General features: G+C 38.5%; 1 protein-coding gene across 2 annotated transcripts in view; it reads left to right on the forward strand.

Annotated features, from left to right (window-relative positions):
• Sema3e (semaphorin 3E) overlaps nucleotides 1–27,179 on the forward strand; it is a 220,933-nt gene that overhangs the window by 118,462 nt on the left and 75,292 nt on the right. For both annotated transcript variants that reach the window (XM_075956081.1, XM_075956082.1), the window contains 3 exons: nucleotides 5,216–5,376; nucleotides 21,161–21,220; nucleotides 25,148–25,267. In XM_075956081.1, the coding sequence (XP_075812196.1) occupies nucleotides 5,216–5,376; nucleotides 21,161–21,220; nucleotides 25,148–25,267 (341 nt within the window). The remainder of the gene's footprint in view (nucleotides 1–5,215; nucleotides 5,377–21,160; nucleotides 21,221–25,147; nucleotides 25,268–27,179) is intronic.

Raw genomic sequence — 27,179 nt, forward strand, 5'->3', positions numbered from 1 at the left:
TGCTAATTTCTTAGTAAGATTGATTATATTCAATTATTCATAATGCCATTATTAAAACACAAGCAATAATACTTTCATTAAAATAGTATCTTCAACATACTAAAAATACCCCAAATTTAATTGCTTGAATATAAATAATTTTCTTGTGTTTCATATAAACACTTTCTTTAAATTCTAGTAATTATTTTTGGGGTCTTTACCAAACTTTACACTTTAATTATTGACTGATTTATGTTTAGAATACCTATTTTACAAGTCCACAATATTTCAACTTTTAGCAAATACATGTGGATGAAGTAGAGAGACTGGATATGGAAATCAGGCCTTTCTTATCTCTCCAGAAGGGTCAACAGCTCTGACAAGCCAGTTGGTAGTACAGGGAAGATAGCTCAAATCAATAAAAGATAAATACAATTTCAACTTCAGCAGATGTTTGTTCTCCAACATTTAATAAGATTCTATCGACTATCTATAAACATGAAGTCAATTCTTTCAGTCTAGTAGAAATGCAGACTATACGACATCTGACATTGAGTAGGTTTGCCTGTACAGTTGGAGCAGAGCCTTCGTGGTGACTGCTCTGGTGTCATTTAACTATAGGGACCACACTGTCTATCACATGATTCTACACATAACAACAGATAAGTAGTTGGTGCCATCTAGGATGATAAATCAATCTGCAAGAAGCCAGCTATGTATAAAATGGAAACACTGATGAGCCGGTTACATTATGAGTAGATGGACTATTGTACAATCAGGACTATCACTCAACAGGGGGCCAACAGGCATATTTGACCATGAGGAAATTAGTGAAGAAACCTCAGCAACAGTACACTGAAGCAATGACATTTTAAAAAAAGAGGGGGGAGAAAGGAAAGAAGGAAGGAAGGAAGGAAGGAAGGAAGAAACTAAGATGGAACATTTCCTCAGAGATCAATTATATGGTCTTCTCTTCATGTTTTAATTACAAGACCTAACTTTCTGCACTAGATTCACATTACCTAATTTATTTTCTAGTCCTCCAACAGTTATTGTCCTGAATATCATGGTCATCTGTGACCGTATACTTACTTTTGTAGGGCTGAATTTTGATACAAACCAATTGTTTTTCATTGAGGACTCTAATTATTGCAATGATTTTTGGAGTGGTAGCAGAGGTCACTGTGGTGTTTCGAGCATTCCTCTTCAGATAACCTTAAGAGAAATTTCTGTTGATCCTTGGCACTTTGTGATGCTCCCATGCACATGATTTCACTTTGCTGCCGATTATTCTGCCCTGACTTTTTCTTTGGGTATAGGTGAGCTTGAGGTCAATTTGAGGAGATGATTTAGCAGTGTGTCAAGTGCTAGAGGAATATTTAAGTTACATTAATTCCAACTGTCTCTTTTTAAATTGTTTTCCACTTACCCTAATTCCTCTAAAGTATGTATTTGTTAATTGAATTGAGATTATCTGTTTGAGGAGTTTCAGATCCTTCTGGGGAAGAAGTAAGTTAACGAAGTGAATTAAGTAAAAGTGGAGTTAACATAGAATAAATATAAAATCAAATAAACACGTCCCTTTCAAAGCACAGTTCAATAAAGGACTATAAATAATGTGTTCCTTGTCACAGACATACATCTATAGCACACATTCTCACCTGTAATCAAACCAAAGATGACTATGCATAACTTCCTATTGGGCAGGACAGCTAAGGCCTGGTAAAAACATTAGCAGATTAATGATAGGAAATCAGGGGGGTTGCCTGGGAAAATAGAAAGTGCTGTAGGGATATGGTACGCTTACTGTTATGATTCTGAGATAGTACATCTACTGACAAGCCTGCACTGCCTAGAGAGCCACAGCTGATACTGCTCTGTCATGTGGGTCATTCTCTTAAGGAGCAGCAGAAGCATTTGAAGCACTTAAGCTCTGCCAAATGTAAAAACCTTTAAAGTACATTATACTTAATCCTTTAATTTTTAAATATAAAAATCGCTTTGCAATTATTATGGAAAACATCTGCATAAGTAAAATAAAATGAAATTATTGGACTTGTTGCCTAAGATTGGTAGTGACATTCAGTTTTAGGTACCATAAATATTTTGGCAACCATGTCTCCTGAGGCCATATGAATGAGTCAGGATAAATAATCTCTAATTTTTTGTAACTAACAAAAAGAAAAAAATTATCTCATCATATAGGCATTTAAATAATAAAAATAAGGGAAATAGTCTAAATATTTCTCTTTAAACAAGGTTCAATACAGGAAAATAGCTAGCCTTTATTTATTAAACATACCATCCCTTTTAAAGCAAAACATTATGCATGGAAATTTATTAATTCAGTGACAAGTTTGGCTTATTTTTTATACTCTGTTTTCCCCCTCACCATGAAAACACAATTGAGTTAATCAATTAAAAAAATATAAAGGCAGAAAAGGATTAACATAGAAGGAATACAATTCAAAAAGGTTTAAAGGCTGTCCAAAGTTACCCAGCCAACTAAGATCAAACTCCTAACTAAAAATTTGTTTCTCCAGATTCTGCATATAGAAATTCTGTTTTTAATGCGCATGCATGCTGTACTGTGATTATCATGTTGTCATAGGTAATGTGGGTGTTTTCTTCTTGTGATAGCATTAACCTATTAGAGTCAGGAAACTTGGAGTTGCCTGAGGTTTTCAAAATAAAATGAGGGAAATGATCATTTAAACTATTGCAATACGGTAGCTCATGAAAAAAAATAAGTCATTGAAAATTAGTGTGTGCATAATTTGCACGGGCCAATGCACACTCCAGTTCTTCCCATTTGCTTTGTCCAGTCTCCATCCACACTAACATGAGTGATCCTTATATCTTTTGGGTCCTATTGGGCTGTAGACAGAATGGGTCGGAGAAGAGTTTAAATCATCGGAGTAAAAGATGATTGGTGAAACCATAAATAGCATCTGTTACAATTGCCAAATAAATAAGAACCTTTAGTCTTTTAGAATTATAATGAGTTTGACAGAAGTGGAAGCCGGGTAGCAAGTAGAAGTTGATAGCTCTCTTATATGTCAAGATGGGTAATGTGGAAATGAGCTCATCAAAAAGCAGGCACCAACCTCCACAGACGGACTTCACTCATGCATCGGCCTCGTTGGTTCTCATCCCAGTTCCACATTTTCAGTGAACAACCCTGGCTTTTCCTATTAAACTCTGTTTCAGTCAAGGAACCTCACATCAGAATCTTTCACACAGTTTGTTAATTGTCCAAGAAATTTAATTTCTTGAGTTTTGCATCTTAACGTTTTTGGCAACTCAATCGTATAAAAAGTGTTCCTGCTAATATGTGGCCATTCTTTGACCAGACTTATCCATTTAAGATAAAGATTGTATTATGCATAGAAAGTGGAAAACCTCAGCAAATTATCAGACTACCTAGGGAAAGTTTTCCAGAGAAGATTCCACTTAGCAGGGCTCTCCTGAAACCATAGTTCTCTTTTATAAGGACCGAAGCATAAGGGGAACCGAGAGCTTTGCTCCCGGCATCTCAGATGCTATCGAATCCTAAAACACCATCTTCTAATTTGTGAATGTCCAGTAAGTATGACTGTATGACTTTGAACTTAAACAATATTAACTGTGACTTTTCTTTTTCTTCTGGAATTCGAGGGCCTCTCTCTAATCTCTCTCTAATTCCAGCTTGCCTCCTTTCCCCCCAAAATACCCGGTATTCCTTCAGGCCTACCCTCAAGATTTAGTCTCAGATTTTTTTACTTAGGCCCAGTGGTTCAGTATCGCAAATGTGATGTATACCCGGGATAGTTGAATGCTTGCAGTATTGCCTGATTTAAACCAGAGATCTAAAGGAAATTCTACTCCACGGAGTTCTGAGCACCCGAGACTGCAGAGGAAAGGCCAGTTAAAGAACACGCTCTTTTTCACTCTGTTGTTTTTGTTGTGTTTATTTGAAACAAATCTCACTTAGTAACCCAAGCAGCCTTTGAACTCTCAACCCTTATTCTTAATAGTGCAGAAATGAGATTTCGTCATGTTGGAAGACGTTGGATGTTTCTCGTGCTTTTGCTTTAGTGTCCTGTTCAGCAACATTCCCCACACTCTACGTGCAGTTTTGGAATTAACTGCGCGGATGAGTTCCTCTGCTCACTGTTTCCCAAGGAGCCCTCAGCCGTTCTTCCATACTCAACCTTATCTTAGGGCCAATATTCCTCCTCATTCTCAAAAGCTCTCATATATCAATTTCCAAGCCCTAAGTACTAAACCGACTTATGAAATTAGAGATCCTGCCTCCACCAAGAAAACATACACACGAGACTCTGCCAGATTCTGATTTCTTAAATTTAATATATATGTTCCAAAGATATTGTTTGTAATTCCTAACCCAGACATGAATGCCCGAAGATAGCCTGAATCACAATAGTGGAAAGCAGATCCCAAATGATTTTCATGAGTAATCATAGCTGTGATTATGAACTTGAGTGTTGCCAGGGTTTTTCAGTTTGATTTTGGATATGATTTTCAATATTAGTTTTAGGTGGTTTTCCTGAGTTGGTATCTATTAGAACTAAATAGATGCACTTATGAGTGCTTTATGTACACAAAGGAAGATTTAAAATGAACTTTTAACATTGCATTATTGTTCATGATTTTGTCCATATTTTAAATCAGAGAAAATGTGCCTTACACTCCAAGTTTTATTTAAATATTCAGATTAATAAATTAATAAACACGTGAATGCTCACACATTAAAATATATTGTGACTATACAGTTAGTTATTCTCTTATATCTGTGGTTATTGCTTCCACAATTCCAATATGGACATACAGGTTTTTAAAGTGTTATACCTATCCTGGACATACCAGTACTTTTCTCATTATTCCTCAAACAAGTTGTTTATTATTATTATTATTACAGTGTAATAACTTCGCAAAGCATTTACTTTACATTGGATATCAAAAGAATCTAGAGAAGACTCAAAGAATAAGGAATAATGTGCTTAGGTTATACTAAAAACTGTCCTGTAGAAAGGATCTGGGTATCATCACATTATTTACATCACAGTACTGGAAGATGCAGGACAAAGTCCACATGGATACTGGATATTTCTAATCTTCTCTAAATAATTCAATTTAAGGCCTCATATGTATGAAGCAAACATAAAATCCTGTGTTTGAGAAGAGTGTTAATGTGTTCTCATGTACTTAGTATAGACCTCTGTTTGCATTGCAGAACTCTTGGACCTGAACAGGACATCCATATTTCAAAGTCCCCTGGGATTTCTTGATCTCCACACAATGCTGCTAGATGAGTACCAAGAGCGACTCTTCGTGGGAGGCAGGGACCTTGTCTATTCCCTGAACTTGGAACGAATCAGTGATAACTACAGAGAGGTATGGAATCACCAGCTCTTTGAAAAGGGAATGAAAGAGGGGTGGAATTGTAAGCGTGTTTTTTGACATTTTTTCCTATTGCATCTATCGCTTTCAAATTTGGAAAGATTACTTAATTGAAATAAAGTCATCTTTATAGAGGGAACAATTTGGGGAAAAATTTAAAGCCTTGTGTATGAACTTTTCTAGCTTGTCACTGATACCAGGATTTGCAGAGAGACACTTTCCTTGTGATTTGATGTTCTTACTTTGGTCCAAATATGGACCTGTAATATCAGCATAACTGCCTCGTGTACTTTTCTTGGTAATATTATTAGCTGAGATGGATGCTCCCCAAGCTTGCTGGAAAGTGCATTATTAAAGTAAAAGCAGTGTTGAAAATGGTTGATGATGAGAAGAAAAACGGTGTATACAAGACAGAATCGGGTTACGTTCCTCGGAGTCATATCAATTTTACATAAGATAGGAAGAAATTTAGATTGTAGATTTGTGGCATTGTATAGGTATGAAAAAATGCACTTTGTGCTTTATTTTGATGGTCATCAAAATGAGCCAAAATTCCTTTATTCAAATTCAAAATTCTTTAAAAAATATGACAAAAAACAGCATTGCTCAGTCTTTGCCAAATCCTAATCTCTAGAGGAAATAGTTTAGAAATGTTTTTCTGTTTCTTCTGGTTCTTGCTGTTTTATTTTTGTGTAAAATTCATGCACAAGAGCTGGGGCTAGAGCTTAGTAGGGAGCATGTAATTAGCACTCATAAGGCCCCTGCTTCGGCCACAGCCATCCTAACTTTCCTATAAATAAGAAAGCATCCATGTACCGCTTGCTGTCCATGCATAGAAGTGTGTTTAGATTTGTGTAGCATCTGCTAACTTTAGGGAAGGCATTGCATCTACCACTTTCAAATTTGGAAGGAACTTAATTGAAACAAAGTCGTCGCTATAACTGATTTTAGTTAAACGATGTTGGTTTTTCATATTTGCAGGGAAAGAAGGGGGGGAGTCATTGATTAAACCAGTGACTTTTTGCATGATACATATACACACATAGATACATATAGATACGTAAATACAGCTTGCTCAATCCATATAAAGTTACTCTTATGTATATTACTTCAGAGCTGACTACTTCTGTTGGATACCCAATGGTCTTCATTTGGCTTCAAATAAGCACACTGACATCTCTCTTCTAGTGATTTTCTACATGAACGCAGACATAGGTACATGACCACCAGTTAAGGTCTATGGATTATTCCCTCACTGATTGGATGGCCTCTTTCACGTCTAAAACTCTCTTTCCAAGTCACTCTCAGTAGTAATATGTCAATTGACTCAGCTTTTCTGTGATGGAATAGGTAACCTGGAGGCAAAAAATAAATAAATGAATGAATTAGACCACATAATAATGTACCTGTTAATATCTAAGCACCAACAGATAAGCAACTCAAGGGACCCTGCCCCCAGCTGCTGAACAATTTGCCACTGGTAGGCTCTGAGAGAGAAGGACTCAATGACTTCAGCTGGGTACCCCCTGTGACCCTGTCAGGCCCCAATGGAATTCTGGGCCCATATGTGGTCCTTGACAGACTAAAAAGTCACAAAGCCAAGCCAAGTGTCATTAATCTTGGAAAAGGGGTATTAGAGATGACAAGAGAGGACTTGCTGGTGACAAGATGAGTAGGGGAAAGAATTAGAATACATTTTTTTCATGTATGAGATCGTGAGAAAGCAAAATGAATCAATATATTATCAAGCCAGATCAATCTCTGTTAACGTTGCTAGCATGTGGCCTGAGGGGACAGCACCGCAGGGGAAAGCTCTTGCTGCGCAGGTCTGAAAACGTGGACTCAGTCTCTGATGTACCTAATCTAAAAAGAGAACTGAATCCCAAAGCTGATCTCTAACTCCAGACACACTATGTGACACGCCCCCTACCCATCAAAAGATAAAATATTTTTTAAAAAAAGAAAATAAAATTTCTAATTTAAAAGATGTTCCCTGAAATCTAGCCTCTTGGAATGTGAGTGATATTTGCGTTACAGACAGGGTTCTTACTCTGTAATCTTTGGACTGGGTCCATCATCTGATAGAAGGTCCTGGACATTGTGAGCAGCCTCCTAGGGCACACAGTCACATAACCATTTTCCTGAGCTGTTGTCTCCTCTGGGGACGGAGAGATCAAGATGCGGCAGCCCTTCAGGTTCCCGTTCAGAGTAGAGAAAATTGGATCTCCTGCCTATTCCTCATTTATTGTTTTGCCCTAATTGTACCCTCAGGCCTTTAATGCCAGAAGATGAGATTTCATGGAGGAAATGATCCCTGAAAATAATATAAGAGTAGGGGACCCAGAGCATGGTGGGGTTTTATGAACTAACTCTGAGGGAGCAATAGAGAAGCATGAGACTATTGATCTTCAGGGTGTGTCTAGCCAGGATGCCAATGAAAGTAACTTACGACACTATTAGACTATCTTCTCTGTACTGTTGATTTTGTGAGGCCCAACGTTTACACATTCTTGGGAGCCTTTTCAATGTAGCTAATTCAAACGTAACTGTCAATATTACATAGGCCACTGTCAGGTCTGCAGCAGGGGCAGATCCCATGGAATTGTGCTACGGTTTATGACTACTTGACTTTAAGGTAGCATGTTCTACTTACATTTCTTCGTCTGCCATTGTTCTGCCTGTTGCACCCAAATAATTAGCAATCTAACTCCTAGCAACCCAATAAGCCCTGCTCGATTGTGTCTACTTACAATAGTATGAGAGGGAGGGATGTTTTAAAATGAGTGGGCTTCACATGAGGTGCGTTCTCCAGTGGCCTCACTTCTGAAATCTAGGTGATGTGAGCAAGCTCTCCCACTGAGTTTCCCACTGAGGTCGTGAGTCACTGGGGTAGAGTCTGAGAACATGTGTCTTAGTTAGGGTTTCTAATATTGTGAAGAGTCACCATAACCTCATAAACTCTTAGAAAAGAAAGCATGTAATTGGGACTGGCTTACAGTTCAGAGGTTTAGTTCATTATTGTCAAGGCAGTACACGGAAGCATGGAGATCGACAGGGTGCTGGAGAAGGAACTGAGAGTTCAATATCCAGATCTCCAGGCAGCAGAAAGAGAATGCCACACTGGGCCTGGCTTGACTATCTGAGATCCGAAAGCCCACTCACCCCCAGTCACAGACGTTTTCCAACAAAGACACATCTGCTCCAACAAGGCCACATTTCCTAGTAGAGCCATTCCCTATGGGTCTATGGGAACGGTTTTTATCCCCACTACCACATTCCAATTTCAGTTCTCTCTCTCTCTCCCTCTCTCTCCCTCCCTCCCCCTCTCCCTCCCTCCCTCCCCCTCTCCCTCCCTCCCTCCTTCCCTCCCTCTCTCCTTCCCTCCCTACCTCCTTCCCTCCCTCCCTCCCTCTCTTTTTCTCTTCTTCTTCCTCCTCCTCCTCCTTCTCCTTCCTCTCTGTTTCCTGCTTGCACTTAAGATGTGATCTCTCACTTTCTTGCTCAGGACACCATATCTGCCTGCTGGTATGACTTCTCACCATGATGGATTCTTATCATTCTGGAACTGTAAACACAAGTGTATCTTCTTTGTATAAGCTGCTTTTGATCATGGTGCTTTATGACAACAGAAAATAGTTATGATTATGTACAAGTAATCCCCAAGGTCTTGATAATAAAATAAATGTCTCCAGATATTTTTTTATTCCCCAGGAGAAAGCATTACTCTAAGTCAATCTTCTCATCTATATTCAGGATTAGTCCCTCCCATTAACACCGACACCACCACCACCACCCAGCCTACCTGTGGATTTACCTATTGTACACATCCTTCCTTCTGTTTTGTTCATCAAGTACTTTGGAAAATATAGTCAAAGCCTATTTTTATGATCGCATTTTACTTTTTCGTTTTTTAGTTTTAATATGTTTAAGATGTAAATCAGTAACTCAGATACCTTAGAGCAGTGGTTCTCAACCTTCCTAATGCTGCGACCCTTTAATACAGTTCCTCATGTTGTAGGGATCCCAACCATAAGATTATTCTTGATACTACTTCATAACTGTAATTTTGCTACTGTTATGGATCATGACACAAATATGGTATTCAGGATATCTGATAGATGACCTCTATGAAAGGGATGTTCAACCCCCAAAGGGGTCATGGCCCAAAGATTGAGAAGCATTGCCTTAGATAATACCATAATAAGAATCACTAACCACCTCAAGATGAGGGTATCACCAATCCTGTTATGAGGGTGACTATATTTGTCTTTGTTTTACTTTACTATGCATCTTCTGCTAAGAGAAGATAATTTTCCTTGTTTTCAGTTTTCAAAATGATTTTATTGCATGCTCTCTATACTCTGTATCAATTAGTGTAGGTGACTAGCTGTGAAAAATGACATACAATAATACATTATAATTTCCAATTGTTTTAATTTTCATTTAATGTCATTTTGTACATTTAATCCTATTCCTCATTTGTGTTGGATCCTTGCTGTTAGAGAAGGAATGGCTACCAGGGGTCATAGCTCTGATTTGCGAAGCTCAAACGTTGACTCTTCATTTATAATGCTGTGTGAATCCTTTCACTTCCCTGAGCCTCTGTTACACACTTGTCAGAGGCAAATATTAGTCCTCTTGCGTATACAAGATTTGTTAATTTTGGTGAAAGACCACGTGAGGTTTTCAGCTACTCAATTAATAACCTGTATAAGTTCTTGTTATTCTCTTTGGTCTGAGGAATGTTTTCCATTATATAAATAGAGTATATTTTATCATTCCACGTCACATGATTCTGGGTGGATTCTGGTGTTGGGCTTACTAGTGCTTCTAAGGTTATTCTAGAACGCCTCCTCTGCTACACAAACACAGAAGTGCTCCCAAAGAATCCACGCAGAAGTAGAATCATTAACTTAATGATACCCAAGTGGTGCTTATAAAAGATGGGACCCCAGAAAACCTTGCCAAATTCTTCCTCCACCATGAGATAGCTGCCAATTGTTTGCAAACTTTCCTCCATTTCCCCATTTGTCTTCACAGCCCATGTATTCATCAATACTTTCCTTTTTTCGTTCCTTATTTTATTTTTGGTTTTCTGAGGCAGGGTTTCTCTGTTTAACAGCCCTAACTGTCCTGGAACTAGCTCTGTAGACCAAGTTGGCCTCAAACTCAGAGAGATCTGTCTGCCTTGTGACTGCTGGGATTAAAAGCGTGTGCCATCAACCACCCAGCTTCAACACTTTCCTTGATTCATGTATCTATTCAAGAGTACATTAATAGCTTTGGAGCTGTAATTTCCATTTTAATCGTTTTAATTCATTTTATTGTAATACTAACAACAATATTATGGACCATAGACTAAAACTTAGAACACATAATAGGAAAATAAAATAACATTTAATACAAGCATTACAAGGAAAATAAAGCAGTTCTGGGGGAAAAAGAAAAGAGGATGGCAAGGAGAGAGGGATAGTCCGCAAACTCTTTTCTTAGAAGAAAACTTGATTACACACCGATTCAAGGCTCTGTAAGCAGCTGTGGCTGGTGGTTACTGTACTAGGCTGCAGAGCCAGAGAATAAAGTCAGAGCGCATGGGCAAGGTTGATTTGGAAAATCAGATCATTGAAACAGCTAAGGATCAGGCACCAGTTGGCCGGTGTGATGGGTGATGAGCCACATTTGTGAAGAGAAAGACAGAACTGTAAAGCAGAGATTTCCAAGTAAGAAGGGAGAACACTGAAGGGTGATGGGCGATGACTCCAAGAGAGTATCAAGTGGATGGGGGCGATGAATAGGAACCTCCAAGTAGAGTAGCATTGTATGGGGGCGATTGATAGGAACATCTGAGCAGAGCTTTCTTCTCACTTCTATATCTTAAGATTTTATTGAGCAAATTCTTAAAAATTTAGACAAGAAGAGGTAAAAAAATATAATGAAGACATCTTCACCAGAGTAAAAAGGACATCATCGGTAGAGATGGCTGATTGAAGCCCGTGGTCTCAAGGGGTGGCCAGGTTTTAATTAGAGAAGTAAAGGTGAAGTTAGGAGGAATTTTGTTAATGCTGTTCCAGAGGAATTAACACAAAGATCTGAGGCATTTAGAAGGGTGAGGTCAAATTAAGGGCTTTACAAAGACCTATAGGATGTGCTTCTAAGTATTGGTTATTGACCCTGGGTAAGGGTCAGTGCTGCCCTTGGTGACTATAGGCAGCAGTCAACAGGGATGTGTCACGATGGATTAGCCTCGCTGATCTCTCAAGGAAGAGAGTGAATACTAACCTTCAATTTGCACATTGAAACCATCAACCTCCTTGTCAGTAGCCAACCTAACGTCTCAGTGAGGCTCTGTCTCCCTCATTCCTTGTTACCTAGAACTGCCCTTCTTCTTCTATAAGATGACACTTCTTTTGTATGTGATATGAAGCATTCTTTTCTGGCCTTTTATCACAATTGGTTATTTTCTATTTTTCATTATACTTTTTTTATACCTCCTCTCTACAAAAATCAAAAAATGTTCTTTGGATAAGAGTTCTTCATGTTTTGGGGTCCTATGACCATCTGTCATATGTTGAAGGCCTTGTCATACAGGTATAAAAATTATCATATAGATTACAAAGGAAATGATAAAATAAGATTAGTGGAATATAAGACATTCTGAGGTTTCTGAGTAAAATTGGGGTGATTTTCTTCAGGATCTACTCTTGCCTGCCTTTTAAACATAATCTCAGCTTGTTCACACCAAAACGTAGCCAATCAAACCACTTTTCCTTACTCTTCAGTTCCTCTGATTGTTACACAATCACATTTCCCCCCAAATCTCCAAAATTTCTTCCCTCCTCCACTTTTGAAATTATTTCTTCCTCCTTACTAGATTTGCAGAAGATTCCTTGCCCTTTTCTTAACTTTGCGTAAGAATCTGATTTTTGTTTCCCATATTGCGTCCAAATTGACTATGTAGCTGTCAATCTACATGGGAGGATAGCCCCTACATGTAGGTCTTTATTGGGTTCTTTTATGAAGATATAGGTACCTCAAGTAACATTGTGTGGTGGTTTAATGAGAATGACCTCCGTAGATTCCTATATTTGAGAACTTGGTTTCCAGTTAGTGGAACTAGAGGATTAAGAGGTGTGGTTTTGTTAGAGGAAGTATGGATGCTCTTCCTCATGATAAGAACACTCAACTGCTTGCTTCCATGCCTGCCTGCAGCCATGCCCCCCATCCACCATGGTGATGGGCCATACTTCCGAAACGGTAAGCCCCAGATACACGGTTCCTTCTGTAAGTTGACCTGGTCATGATGTTTTCTCCCACAAAAAAAGAAAAGTAACTCATACACATAGGTGCTGAAGGAATTAAAGTAAATTTATTGTTAATTCTAGAACTTCCCCATAAATTATCATAATTTTCTCTCTTGTAAATCCTACTGGATTTATTGTCAAAACCACATTCAGAAAAAAATATTTATTTAAAAAAATTTTCTAATTTACTTAAAGTTAATTTTTTCTACCTTCTGATAAGTCCACCCCACACTTAACTCCTAGGTATATACTTTCTGGCAAAGAAAATGATACTGTTTAACATATGATAGTAATCCCAGCCTTAATTGCATATTTGTAAACAACTAATGCTCTTGTAAATAATGTCCAAGACTGACCCCAGCCCTGGAGTGAAGTCAGGAAAAAAAAAGCAGAGTTTCCTAAGTCCACCTAGGTAATTATAATGTATATCCAGACTTTATATCTATCTCAAAGAAAATAGTAATCCCATCAGGTAGTGTAGTAGGAAGATGCTTGTTTGTTCCCAACTGCTCAGCCCCAAAATAACCACACATACACTGTATTAATTAAATCACTGCTTGGCTCATTATCTCTATCTTCTTATTGGCTAGCTCTTACATCTTAATTTAATCCATTTCTATTAATCTGTGTATCACCACATGGCTGTGGCTTACCGGCAAGGTTCTGGCATGTTTGTTCCTGGCGGCTACATGGTGTCTATTAACTCCACCTTCTTTGTGCCAGCATTCAGCTTAGTTTTCCCCACCTAGTTCTACTCTATCCTATCACAGGCCAAAGCAGATTCTTTATTCATTAACCAATTGTATTTACAGCATACAGAGGGTAATCCCATATCAGTGTAGTTCTAAACATATTTAAACATATTTCAAACAGAAATATGTGTTTCAAATGGAAATATGTGGATGTTTTTAGGAATTGCTGTTGTTTTACAAATGATTTTATTCCTTACCCTTCCCCAAATATGTAATAATAGTCTTTATCCACTGAATACCATTCAGCTCTGTCTGTTATATCCATGAGGCACATTGAACTTTCACTGAAAGATGGAAGCGAGTCCTCATGCTAAACCTTCTCTTCATTCTAAAGCTTTCAATTTTTGATTCCATTTGCTTCAATCTGAGAATGCTCCTATGCTAAAATTTCTATGCCATACTCTCTAAAAGTCTCTAAAATATCCCCAAAGCACATTAGATTTTCAGATTTCAACTCTGATCTCGTCACCTGATCAGTGATATTTTGAGAAAAATTTAAAAGGAAAACCACCCTCCTATTTTCTAATTCTGAAATCTTTGCCGCCAAGAAAAGGTTTGGCAGAGTTAGAGGAAAGCATGCTCTGAGGGGAACTTTTGGCAGCATCTTGAGATGTCTACTCCAGACTTGACAATGCTAAGATCTAATATTGATAGGAGGGTGAACACAGAAGAGACAACATTTCATTTGCTTGCAGTTCAGTCCCCACTTCTGGCCTGCTTGCTTGTAGTTGTCTACCATGAAGCTCCACACCTGTATTGAGATTGGTTTCCATGCACAGGAATCCATAGCTCCTGGTGTTCAAACAGTTCTAACCATACTTCCTGTCATTAATTTTTATTTTTTAATTATAATTCATTATTTAGAAATAAATTCAATTTAGATTTCCTGAAATATATATACAATTTATCCCTACACTCTTCACTTCCAGTGTATTGAAACCTCTGGTGACATTGAAATGAAACCTGGGAAAATAGTGACCATTTGCCACTTGTTAAATTTTCTGATTAGCAGATCCATACTCAACAGATAGACGTTTTCTTTGCATTGATACTTTTCATTTTATTTGATCCACTGAACTTCAAATCAGTTGTTAAAAATTTTAAGGCTTATTTGAGTAATTCATAGAAATTTCTTAATATGCTAGACAATACAAGTTCACAGATTCTGCAGCTGGATTGCCTGGACTCTTATCTTAAGTCTACTGCTTATTAGATTATTTATATGGATCTATTAATTTCTTATCCATATTTTTCAATCATGGACAGATTTACCATACTACCATTAATTTTTGCCTTTTTTGAGGCGTTTAGATGAGTTGGTACATGTCTAAGACAGTATTTCAAACAAAGTAAACACTATCCAAATACTTGTCATCCCTATGTATTAAGGCAGCTCATTCGAGTGTGCCATCCTTTCTAAGTAAAGTGGAGGTAAGAGTACAGTGGTGAGAAGTACCGATGAGAGCAGGCTCAAAGCAAGCAAAAGGGAAGGCAATGTTGATGTGGGATTCCCTTCTGTATGCTGTGAATTCCATTGGTTAATAAAGAAACTGGCTTGGCCTGATAGGGTAAAACAGAGCTAGGCTGGGAAAACTAAACTGAATGCTGGGAGAAAGAAGGGCGGAGTCAGGGAGAAGCCATTTATCCCCACCAGAGACAGATGCTGAGAACTTTACCCTGTAAGTGGCAATACACAGATGACTAGAAATGAGTTAAATTAAGATGTAAGAGTTAGCCAATAAGAAGCTAATGGGCCAAGCAGTGTTTTAAATAATATAGTTCCTGTGTGGTTATTTTCTATCTGAGCTGCCAGGAGGCCAGGAAACAAACAAGAAGGCCTTGCCACCCACACAATGTGACTGAGACTGGCTCCCAAAGAAAATTGGCTATTCTGCTGTGGAAATCAATCTTATAGTCAATGTCAGTGTGGCTAGAGTTTTCTTCACACGAGCAGAGTGTAGTTAGAATGGGAGTTCAGTTGTGCTTCCTTCTGCAGCAGCGCACTGAATAAATGGAAGGAAGAAGAGACCAGAGGTGGGAACTAGGAAGGAGCAGTTCCTAGACAGCATCACGTCTATCCCAGAAGCCTCTGCTCTGCCCATGTCACTCCTTCCCCATCCGGGTAATTACTACCTTCATCTCCTCCGCTGGTTTTCAGGGTACCACCAGGCCTCCTGGCTGCATCTTTTGTAACGAGGTAACTTCCTTTAGTTCTTGCTTGTCTTGCTGAGCTGCTGTTTAGATTGCCAGTGTTTAAGAACTGAAGGAGTTCTTTGTTGATGGAAGCGGAAAGAACTTAAAGGAACTGTACTACCTTTCCTTCCTTAGCACAGAGCTGCCAGCCCTAGGAGGCAGCATCCAATCTCGGGTAACAGGTGGATTTATCTGCCTTTTGCCCTTACCTCCTGTTGAGGTCTGGGCCTGGAAGACAATTTCTGTGAATTCCCACAAAACAAACACCCTCTGGATTACAACAACTTTGGTTTAAAGCATAAAATCTCATGTTTTTCTTTCCTGTGAAACATCAGAAATGGATATTTTCTTTATACAAGCTATATTTTTTGATGGCCATAATTTATTTATTTAGCAATAATTCTTCAGTTAAGGGAACTTTGGTAACATATTCTCTTCTCTAAGTTTCTAAATTTGAGCTTATTTTACCATTTTGAGCTAAAACCACATCACTTAGTTTGGGTTTCTGTAGCTATGACTGCCAATAGAAAAGTCTTTTTAGAAAACTATACACGATTTCCTCATTCTTTCAAGGTCAAAAGAAATACTGTAGTTTAGAATTTAGTTTTTGATTGAGTGGAGGGAAAACATTAAAATATAATTTGCATATGAATTTTAGGGGTAATTCACATTAATGATAGCAATTGAGAAAGTTTCGGAAGTAAGGGGGCATTTATCAGGTCATTGATGTTGGCATAGTGTGTGAGTTCTTGGAGTGTAAATGCTTTGGCGAACAAGCCTTTCAACTATTGATTTTTATCTGGAGTCTAAGAGATCATAATTCTGACTTATAAACAGCTTGGATAATGACAGGCATTATAATGCGGCACAAAGTCATAAACCCTAGGAGCGATAATGTCTGTGAGGTTAAGGACTACCATTTATTAGCCATTATAATTATTTTAATGTGTTATAGTCAAATTATTTTCTTGCCTTTAATGATATTTATAACATGTATAATTTAAGTTTATACTAATGGTTCTATTATTATATATGAATTCAAAACAGAAAATAAAATCAAATTATAAAGCATTTGTTATTAGAATACTGGAAATCTGAGGATTGTATTGCATGAAAATATAGTAGTGTCATAGCTGTGTGATTGCAATCCATGGAGATATTTTATGTTAGCTGTATTCTTTCATTTATTTTTCAGTAAAAAGGACATTTTTAAACAGTTAACTTATCCCATTTTTGTTAATTTGTTTTTTGGTCCACTAAATCTGAGTGTCTTACAACAGCAAGTTGTTGCATCCTTAATCCTGGTATAATTACAAATCTCACTAGGGAGCACAGAAAAATGACTCAGTAATTCAGTTTATATTTCATCGTGTTTTCCTCCTTTGAGCTGCGCAGAACAGTAAATGGTTGTTAAGGTGCAGTGGAGTAAGTGGATTGTGCAGCAGGGGATTGCGATGAAATGATGTGTATTTAACCTTTTGCTTTTGTACTTCTTTTTAGTACAGAGAATTTGGGAGCAGAATTACACCCTGTTGTTTAACTGCCTTTAAAAATGTTTGTGCAGAACAAATAACTTAGTTTTATGGTTTCATTGGATGCTAAACTGTGCAGCAGAATCCAAAGTCATCCTGACTGCCAACACAAATGAAGGGAATGACTCTCCTTACTACCTTGGCAGAGCATTTATATATGATGACTTTAGAAAAACAGCTTTCTATTTTCATCGAAGTCATTCTGTCTTCTTTTGTCACCCAAGTTGACTTCTGGCTACAGTCTTGAGCTTGTTAAGCTATGAAAACAAGCAAACAAAAACCTCTAAGCAAAACCAGAACAACAGAACTTTAAGGAAAATTTCCCCATGCATCAGACTTTGCTTTAGCATTTAAAGGCCAATTTCATCACCCTTTTCCAATTAGAATGGTTTGACCAGTTTCTTTTTGCCTTACAAAAGGCATTGCAGTGATCCTGCCAATCTTTGAAAGCTTAGGCCATTGCAATTGTGATAAAGTATTTTTTTTTCCCTGATAAAACTGAAAAACTTTCCATCTTATTTGACCTTGCGTGAGGCATTTTCATGTCTGTGAACTGTATCTCTTAGAGTTCATAATTAGTTGTTTAGCTGAATTGTCTTTATAAAGAATGTGATAAAGACACCAATCATCAGATACTGAATAAACAGACTGTCTAAATCAGGGGTCCCGCTGACATTGACTGGCTTTGTCCCTTCTATTCTAATAAGAGAGCTAAAATTAAATATATAACTCATTGTGGTGTCTGTACAAACAAGAACACCATGGGGGATCAAAATAGGAGAAATATTACCCAGTGAAAACATACAGAAAGGTTTTGCTGAGAATCACTTTGCAAAACATGATTGCAAGAATACATCGTCAGCTTTAGATAAATTGCTCTTCTTAGCTTTGCTCTAGGACCAATGGAAAATCTTAGAAAAGGTGTTTATTTTCATCCCGATCACAGATCACATAATACACTCTGTTTTGTTTGATCCAAACTGCTACAGGCCTGAGGTTTTGCATGATATCCAAGGCAAGTTAGCTGGTATGGTTTCTTAGACTCTGTCAGAAAGCAATACCCTCCTGGGCCAGAGAGAAAGGAGTCTTGTTATTCTGAACAGCAGGCAGCAAGAGCCCCAGGCTAAGTTCTTAAGGAGAGATGCATAGAAGCCTCAGTAGACATAGCTAGAAATGCATGTTTTCTATCTGGGGAATCTCTAGCTCAGAAAACCATCTGTGATTAGAGGGCGGGGGAGGCTGTCAGCAGAAATGTCTAACCTCTGCCCATGGAGACCTCGTCTTTATTTTCCCCATCAGTGAACAAATTTCCCTTTTACCTTGCATAAATTGTGTGTGTGTCTTTTCTAGCTATTTGGAAAGATAGTCCGGAATAAAAGCCATCAGAACATAAGAAGAAATGCTTTGAGATTTACCACCAAAACAGTGCTTGGAAATAATCATTATGAGAGAATATTTGGTATGGTGTTCTCAGAATGCAGTTTAAATAATTCATCATTTTTATAATAAAAACAAAGTGAATAAGGAAGGAAGGTAACATTTTGAAGATTCCATCTTAAAAGTATGCTAAGGCTGGAAGACATTCTGAGTTATTGATGATCTGTACTCTAATTTGTTCCTATCAGTAAATGAAGTCATGAAATTATAGAATCCTTAAGTGAGTTTTATTTTATTTAATATGTATATATGCATATATGTATGAAGCCTACTTTAACATATGAATTTAAATAAGTTATAAATCTATAGTAAAGACATCATTCTCAACTTGGAGGAATAAGTGTTACAAATCTTTGTAGAAAATTTCTCAGGGCAATGAGTTGTTTTTTTTTAATCTAAATACTAGATCAGATAAAGATCATAAATATTGCAGCTTTATTTCCAGGGTCCACCCCACAACTGCAACTTCACTTCCGGGACACACACCATAATCACTTCCATGTGATGTCTTGATTCATCACACGTGATCTCCTGAAGAGCACATTGTGAAAACTAGGAGCAACAATTCTCGGATTTTATGCATATGCCTTAGCTTTTTTTCTTCTGGAAGTGTTTTTCTTCTCTAGTTCTACTCTTTTGTCTTCTCTTCTTGAATACCAACATGAAAAACCCACGTGCTTTCAAGTAAGGTTCTGATGATGTACTCTGAAAGGTAAAGAAGTCAGATGCTCAGTTTCTGTCAGCAAGAACATCTGGGGAGATCAAGGACCAGCAAAAATCTAAGCACAGCTTGGTCGCTCACATGCTAACAAAGTTAATCACACAATAAAATGGCCACCATTTTATAAATTTTCAGTGTTGCTCCCTCTCCGGGCGTGATGAGCCCCTTCCACTTCTGGACTATAATGGGTTTTTATGGGGCATCATCTTTTAGAACACTTAAATCTTAAGCATACTTGGGATTCAAAGACGACTATCAGATGTCAAAACCTAGACTGCTCAGTGGGATGATGGGTGTAGTCGAGACAGCCAGCAATCAGTCAGGGAGCACTGGAATGCGCCCCTGAAGACCAAGCTGGCAGTAGCTTTGCTACATGAGATACCCCCAGTATAGCCTGTCTTTTGATATTTTTTTTTAAGAGGCATCAGAAAACTGGATGTTTAAACAGGAATTCTCATTCTTGATGTTTGCCAACTGTCAAATGAAAAGTAATAGCTAATATTTAGTTTGATAATCCAAAGGCTTTTGCAGGCAAGTTCTACTTAGAATGCATAGAGGAACCATGAGGAGTTGAGAGGAGACATAAGACACGCACACATAAATTGCCTTACTTGCGCAGATTTAATTTAAACAAATAGATGGTGAGATTGGCTTACATAAATTAGAGATATGTGCACCAAAGCAATACCAACTACTTTAAAAGAATGTAAACAAGCATAAAAACAATGTATGCAGTAACAAGTCGCAGGAATTGCCTCCTAAGTGGTAGGTGGGATGGCCAGGCTAGAAAGGGAGAAATCATAAATAACTAAAGGAAAGGCCTTTTCAGGCCACTGATGATAGGAGCTATGCCTTGCACACCCAAAACCTCAGTGCACATGCTTACAGGGTAGAAGGGAAAATTAATTATAATTATCAGTGCAATGGGTTGTCCCATGTGAATTTATCCTATAGTCTGTGCAATAAGAGAAAAGCGGAGGCTGGGAAGATAATGATAAATAAAACCATTTCCCCCCCCCTCCCCAAAGAAGTAATGTCGTAGAAACTGTGGAAAAACTTTTTTTTTTTTTTTTTTTGGTCTCAGCAAAGTGCTTGGTACTATTGTTAAGAAGGGAAAAGGATTTTATATTGCCTTCTCTTTAAGACAGAGGCCAACTAGCTTGAGGCAACATGTCAACTGCTGTAAATTCGCATGGAAACATGAAACAGTTCTGTTGTATGAGGCAGTGCTGAGACAAGGTCTCCTGCAGCCAGGCCTGGCTGCAACCTCCCTGTGTAGCCATGTAAAGATGTAGAGTGTCTATGACTTGATACTGGGGGATGTATTTAGGAGTCCATATATTTGCATGGTCAGATTCTATTAACTGTATGGATCATGCACATCCATCCTTACATACTCTCCTGTAGTCAAACATTACTCAGAGTCCAGAACAATGGCTTTCTGTGCGTGGCAGTAAAAATGCAAAAGGAACTCAAAAAATTCAAGGAGATGCTTGTCTTGCCATCACGAGTAGTCTGGTTCACCAACTAAATTGGAAGACAGAGGCTCCTGCAGGTGAAATATGAATAGGAATGGATTCTCGAGTGACTGGCTCTGCAGGCGAAAGGCTTAAGGGACCACCGGGAAGACTAGGGGTTGGTAAAGAGGTTTAATGCGAAGAGGAAGCTCATAGAGAAGCTTCTAAGCACACAATTAAATATCTGAAGACGAGAAGGTTTTATCTTCTCAGAAAGTAGACAAAATGGACTGGGAATTGGATTGTAGAAGAAAATGAAGTGGCTTTTAGTGAAGTTTTTCTTCTCTACGCACTTAACATAATGATACATTATCTTCAATTTCAGATATACTGGCCGAGCCCAGCAGGAAAAGTAGAAGAATGCATAATGAAAGGAAAAGACACAGTAAGTACTCTTCACTGTAGGCTAAACAAAGCGCGGATTCTATTCTTGGTTGCCTGTAGTTGGAGCTGCGGGGCTGCATTCCACCACCCAGCTCCCGCCACCGGCTATATTTATCCGAAATAACAACACACAAATTGTATTCTTTTAAACACTGCTTAGCCCATTATATCTAGCCTCTTCTTGGCTAACTCTCGCACCTGGACTAGCCCATTTCTAATAATGTGTGTAGCACCCGAAGGTGCACTTACCGGGAAGATTCTAGCCTATGTCCATCTTGGGTCGGAGCTGCCCAGGAGAGAGGAGCCTGGCGTCTGTCTGAGGCATCTGCCTCTGAGAGGAGCTGCGTGGTTTCTGAGCTCAATTCCTCTTCCTCCCAGCATTCTGTTCTGTTTACTCCGCCTATCTAAATTTTAACCTATCAGGGCCAAGGCAGTTTCTTTATTTAACCAATGACCTTCTTCCATCAGTTGCCTATAAAGCAATGAATCATTAAAGTTTTATTTCCTGTCAATGACATATCTACAATATTTTCATAAAGAGAAAAGATACACAATAAATACATTATTCTATAAAACTAACTATAATGTAGAATTGAAAGAAAAGAGGCTACCATCCTGAAAGGAGCATGTGTTAAACAAATTCATGTGCTGTTATGCTGTGGATGTTTTACTTACATGTATGTCTGTGTACCACATGCATGCAGTATTCTCTGAGGCCCAAAGAGATCCCTGGATCCTCTGAAACCCTTAAAGATGAGCCATCTCTCCAACCCCAGCGAACCTGTTATTCTTTTATAGTTTATTAAGCTTGGGTTTTTAAACTCCTTATACTAATGTTTATCTTCTGACTATTTGGTAGGGAAAAAAATCATAATTGTAGGTGCTTCTTTTGCTTAATTTGAAGGACTAGATAAGAAAAGTCAAACTCTTTAAGATTTCCCTTCACTTTGATGAATTTATTAGAAATGTAGAAACAAAATAAGGTCACAAGAGCTTAAAGAGATGACGCAGGAAAAGCTTGGGGTCTTCCCTGGTATCAGAATCAAAGTCTATCCCTGTTAAACCCGGAGCCCATGAGGTACAGGAGTGAGAAGTGCTGTTCTCTCTGCCGTTCTGACTCCCTGATGAGGGTGAGAGGCCTACATGGAATGAGTGCTCCTTTTTCTGATGGAATACATGGTTTGGAGGATGGCCATAGGTCTTTCCTTGAAAGCAAACTTATCTTTGTTTCTCCTAAGCTAAAAAAAAAATGTAAATGACTACACATTATTAGCAACTTCCAATTCTCTCTTGCCACTGGAGCGTAGCCAGGACATGAGTCAACGCTCTTCTTGCCTTAGTCCACACTGTGATGCTGAGAATCGAACAGACTCGCAGCCCATGGCAGTCGAAGCTCAACTGAGCCAAAATGGGGTCTAATTGCTTCTGTCTAGCAAGTGACAGGATGTCAATAGGGGAAAAGCAGGTGCTTCCAGCCATGTGAGGGCAGAGAATTTCTCCTTGTCTGCATGGTCAGATTCTATTAACTGTATGGATCACGCACCAAGTGCAATGTTACATATGTCGGAGCTGAGCGGATGGATCTGTGTGCTCAGAAATGCAGTTTGCACTGTTACCAAGGGGCTTAACATCCTGAGAGACTGCACCGCAAGGTCAATCTGCTGGACTTTCCATCCCAGCAAGCTTAGAAGAGAGACTTGAAGGAGAAATCTTATTCTGTCCATTTTATCACTTTGGTGAATATTTATGTTAAGGTACTAATTTTTAGGGCTAAAAGGGGTTAGTATTACTCTTGTAATTTATTTTTGATGACATAGTGATGTCTAAATTGATAGGAGGATGTTTTCAAAAATTGATTTGGCTGATTTGGTTTGAAACATTTTAAGTGTGTGCATGTAAGCGTGTGTGTGTCTGGGGAGTGTATGACGGTGATGAACCTGCCTGAATGGTGGAGACAGGACAGCATCTGATAAAGTGAGTGTGTGTACATGTGTGTGCATGTGTATGTGCGTGTGTGTGTGTGAGAATATGTGAGTGTGTGTGTGTGTGTGCGTGTGCGTGTGAGTGTCTGTGTGTGTATGCATATGTGTGTCTGGGGTGTGTATTAAGGTGATGAGCCTGCCTGAATGGCGGAGACGTGACAGCATCTGATAAAGTGAGTGTGTGTACATGTGTGTGCATGTGTATGTGCGTGTGTGTGTGTGAATATGTGAGTGTCTGTGTGTGTGCGTGTGAGTGTGTGTGTATGCATATGTGTGTCTGGGGTGTGTATTAAGGTGATGAGCCTGCCTGAATGGCGGAGACATGACAGTGCCTGATACAGTGAGTATGTGTGTGAGCATGTGTGTGTATGCATATGTGTATGTGTGTGCGTGTAACAGCAGTTCATTAAAAACTAGGCTATGAATTTTAAAGAGGGCAAAGAGAGATATATGACAAAGTTTAGAGGGAGTAAAGGAAATTAGAATGTCATTATAATGACATTATAATGTCAAAAAATAAAGACAATTTTCAAAACCGCTGTGGCAGGAGAGCAGAAACTGACTCTCTGGGAAGAGGCCGCTTGCAAGAGAGCACAAGCAGGCAAGAAAGGGTGACAATGGCAGAGATGCAGTGTCAGTAGAGAAAAAGCACGTGCTGCCAGCAATACGGGGGCAGAAAATTTCACCGTAGCCACACGGAGTCTACTATGATCTTGAAACGTTCATAAAGAAAGCCATCATTTTGTTCAAGTAAGCACATTATATTTAAAAGTAAAATATAGTATTAATTATGACAAATTCAATAAAACTCTGATAAGTTTTCTCATTCTCATAGGTCTATGTATTAATGCAAATAAGAAGGAATGACTGGAAAATGGGAGGGCAATAGCTGGCAAGTTCGGAGCACCAGGCTCCATGTTTGACGTTATAAGTGGGTGCAGCAATGCATGAGTTAAATACTCTTCTCTGTAATCTGAAATTTAAAGCTAGTGCTGCCTGACTGGGATCCCCAGGAAGTGGTCTGGAGTCTGCTCTTGTGCACACAGCTAAGAGAATGCAGCACACACGTGTGCTTCACCACCTCTGGCTTCTTCTCTTCTATCGCTGCACACCTGAGGATTTTCACCAGTTGCCACACGAATTAAATATTTTACGCATCATTATTTATAGACAAAGTATTGACCATTGCACTGTAGCGTTTTGTAGCAAGATCCTCAAAGCATTTGACAATCAAATGTTGTTTCTAATAGTTAATATGTTTAAAAAAATCTCCCCCAAATTACATTTTATGTGAATTTATAATTTCGAATATGAGCACTATTTTGCTTATCAAAACTCTGTAGTGCCAATGAGGACTTCTAAATCAAAGGGTGCAGCTTTCGAATTTTGTTTAAATAAATATTAGATACTCGATTTTACTGCTTACTTTGGGATATTATGGCATTTTCATAGCATGGTTCATTTTTTTTTGTCAGAATTTCTTTTGCCAGTTAAAAACTTTCAAACTATTAAAAAAATTTTGTAGTACCCTGCTGTCAACATCATATATTTTCTTAAGAATAACGACCCTTTTCTAATTAACTGGTTTTTAATTTTATGTTGGTTCATAAACATATACTGTTGTTAAAAATGGCAGCCCTGGGTATACTTTAATTACATGGGGGACTATATTGATGCAAATTAGTGTGATTGAACACATTTGTGAGAATGCTATAAAAATGACTTACAGAATTATAACAAAAAGCATTTCACATTTCACTGCCCGTTAAAACACGTGTCCCTCACACTAGTTGCTTTCTCCCAGGTCCTCGTCTTCCTTATCCCACTCTCTTTTCCTTTCCCTCCCGATTCAGACTCCCTTTCTAGGAATGAAGGACAACAAAGGTCAAAGGTAGGTCAAACATTTGTTCCCTTCTAACCTGGTGTCCTTTGCCATCCCACTTTAGAGCGAGTGTGCCAACTATGTCCGGGTCTTGCATCACTACAACAGAACGCACCTTCTGACCTGTGCTACTGGGGCCTTTGATCCGCTTTGTGCCTTCATCAGAGTCGGGTACCACTCAGAGGTAAGACGGATGTTATAAAGGAAAGGTTGTGCAATCTCCCTCGAGAAAGACAGAACCATATGAGTTGCACCTATTTAATGTACTTGAGACAGAGGAATGGTCTCCCTGTGTCTAAAACCCTCTCAATCTGTGAACCAATTAACTTTTGGCATTTATTCACCAAGCAATTTTATTTCCTTAATTGTCTGATTAAAACAGATTTTGCAACATCAAAGTGTGTCGTCTACTATGCTCTTATATATGTTTTACTTATGAATTCTAACTAGAACATATATTTATATGTATGTATACAAACAGATTAAGAAAGAGGTACACATAAACAAAGATAAATACAATTTATATAAACAAAGTGCTGCATACTGTACTTTACCAAAAAAAAAAAAAGGAAAGCTTTTTGATTTTATAATTACGTTCTTTCCAGCCAAGTGAGGAGGGACACACAGTAGAAGGAGAGGTTTCAAAGCAATAGCAGATAGATCTGAGGGTGAGAAGCCATGCATCTTTACACCAAACCTTCTTGTGCAGATGGCAATGACTGCAAGTCTCGCTCCTGCTTTTAAGAAGAGACTGTTCTCTACCAAGGAGGCTCAAAGGTTCATCCCCATAACCAGTTCCTACAAGTCGAATGAACCCTGCCTCTCCTTTATCTTGCACATACTTTGTAGCACGTGACATCACAGTTTCATCCAGTGGTATGCAAAACAGTGCTCTGAGTTCAGGAACTGCTGGCTTTCCTTTAGATGAGAAAGATAACTGAGTAGACACATTCGTTGGTTTTATCAATGGATATACACGCCATCTGATGCTTACAGCCCATTTATGAAAAAGCCGCAGTGATTAAAACATGCATCTCACAACTATATAATAAAGAATACAATTTATTTACACTAACGCTTCTTTCAGATAGTCCTTGTGCTAGTTAATACTCAGGTGCAAATACAATGAATAGCATAGGTGTGCTAAGTTGCTGCCTCCAGAACCTGTCCCAGATGGAGGTATTTTAGCTGTTAACTATCCTTGCAGGAAGAATTTTAATTAGCATGTTAAATATTGACTTGACACCCATACTTGTAAACTAAATATAACACGTAACCTTGTCTCAATGCACTGCTTGAAATATCTTAGAGGTTGGACACAAGGGTTGTGATTGAAGAACTTTAGACAGAGATATAGAAGAAGGCAAGTCAGACCAAGGACAGGTCACATAATGGCACATCAGAAATTCTGTTATCTCTTTACAGGTAGACATATGCACAGCCAGCATACATACATTTTCCGTATTTTTCTATCTGCTAGCCAGCCACATAGTCTCTCTGTTTTCACTCATTCAATGACATCTTTGCTGCTCCTTCACTTTCTCTGAGCAGAAGATTCTGGATTAGAACTATTCTCATAATCTTTTCAGTATTTTAAGATGCTTTGTTGGCTCACTTTTTTTTATGTTCTTTTAATTTTTATTAAATTGTATTAGTTCTTTGAGAGGTTCAGTGTACTTTGATCATGGTCCCCTCTCCAACTTTTCCTTATCCCATCCATCTGTGTCGTTAAAACAACCACAACGAAAACAAACAAAAATGTAACACAAAACAAAACCCACTAAGACCAGTTTGTACTGCTCTGGGATATATGTCACTTGCCTAAATAGGACTCTCCCTCACCCAGCAGATAGGTCCCAAAAGAGGGGTGGGGACTCTGAGCCCACTTCCGCTCTCCATGGCGGCACTTGGCCTGGCTTGGCTTATGCAGGACTTGTCCATGCTGTCACAGGTACCGTGTTGTCATGACTACCTTGCTGGCACAATCACCATGAACCCACATGTGCAGCTGTCCTGCTGGGCCCCAAAGACTCCTTTCTTGGTTGTCATTAGAGCCTCTGACAAAAAAAAAAGTCTTTTTGTTTCCTGCAAAGATT

The sequence above is a fragment of the Microtus pennsylvanicus genome, chromosome 22, assembly GCF_037038515.1.
Source record: "Microtus pennsylvanicus isolate mMicPen1 chromosome 22, mMicPen1.hap1, whole genome shotgun sequence".
Classification (NCBI taxonomy): Eukaryota; Metazoa; Chordata; class Mammalia; order Rodentia; family Cricetidae; genus Microtus; species Microtus pennsylvanicus.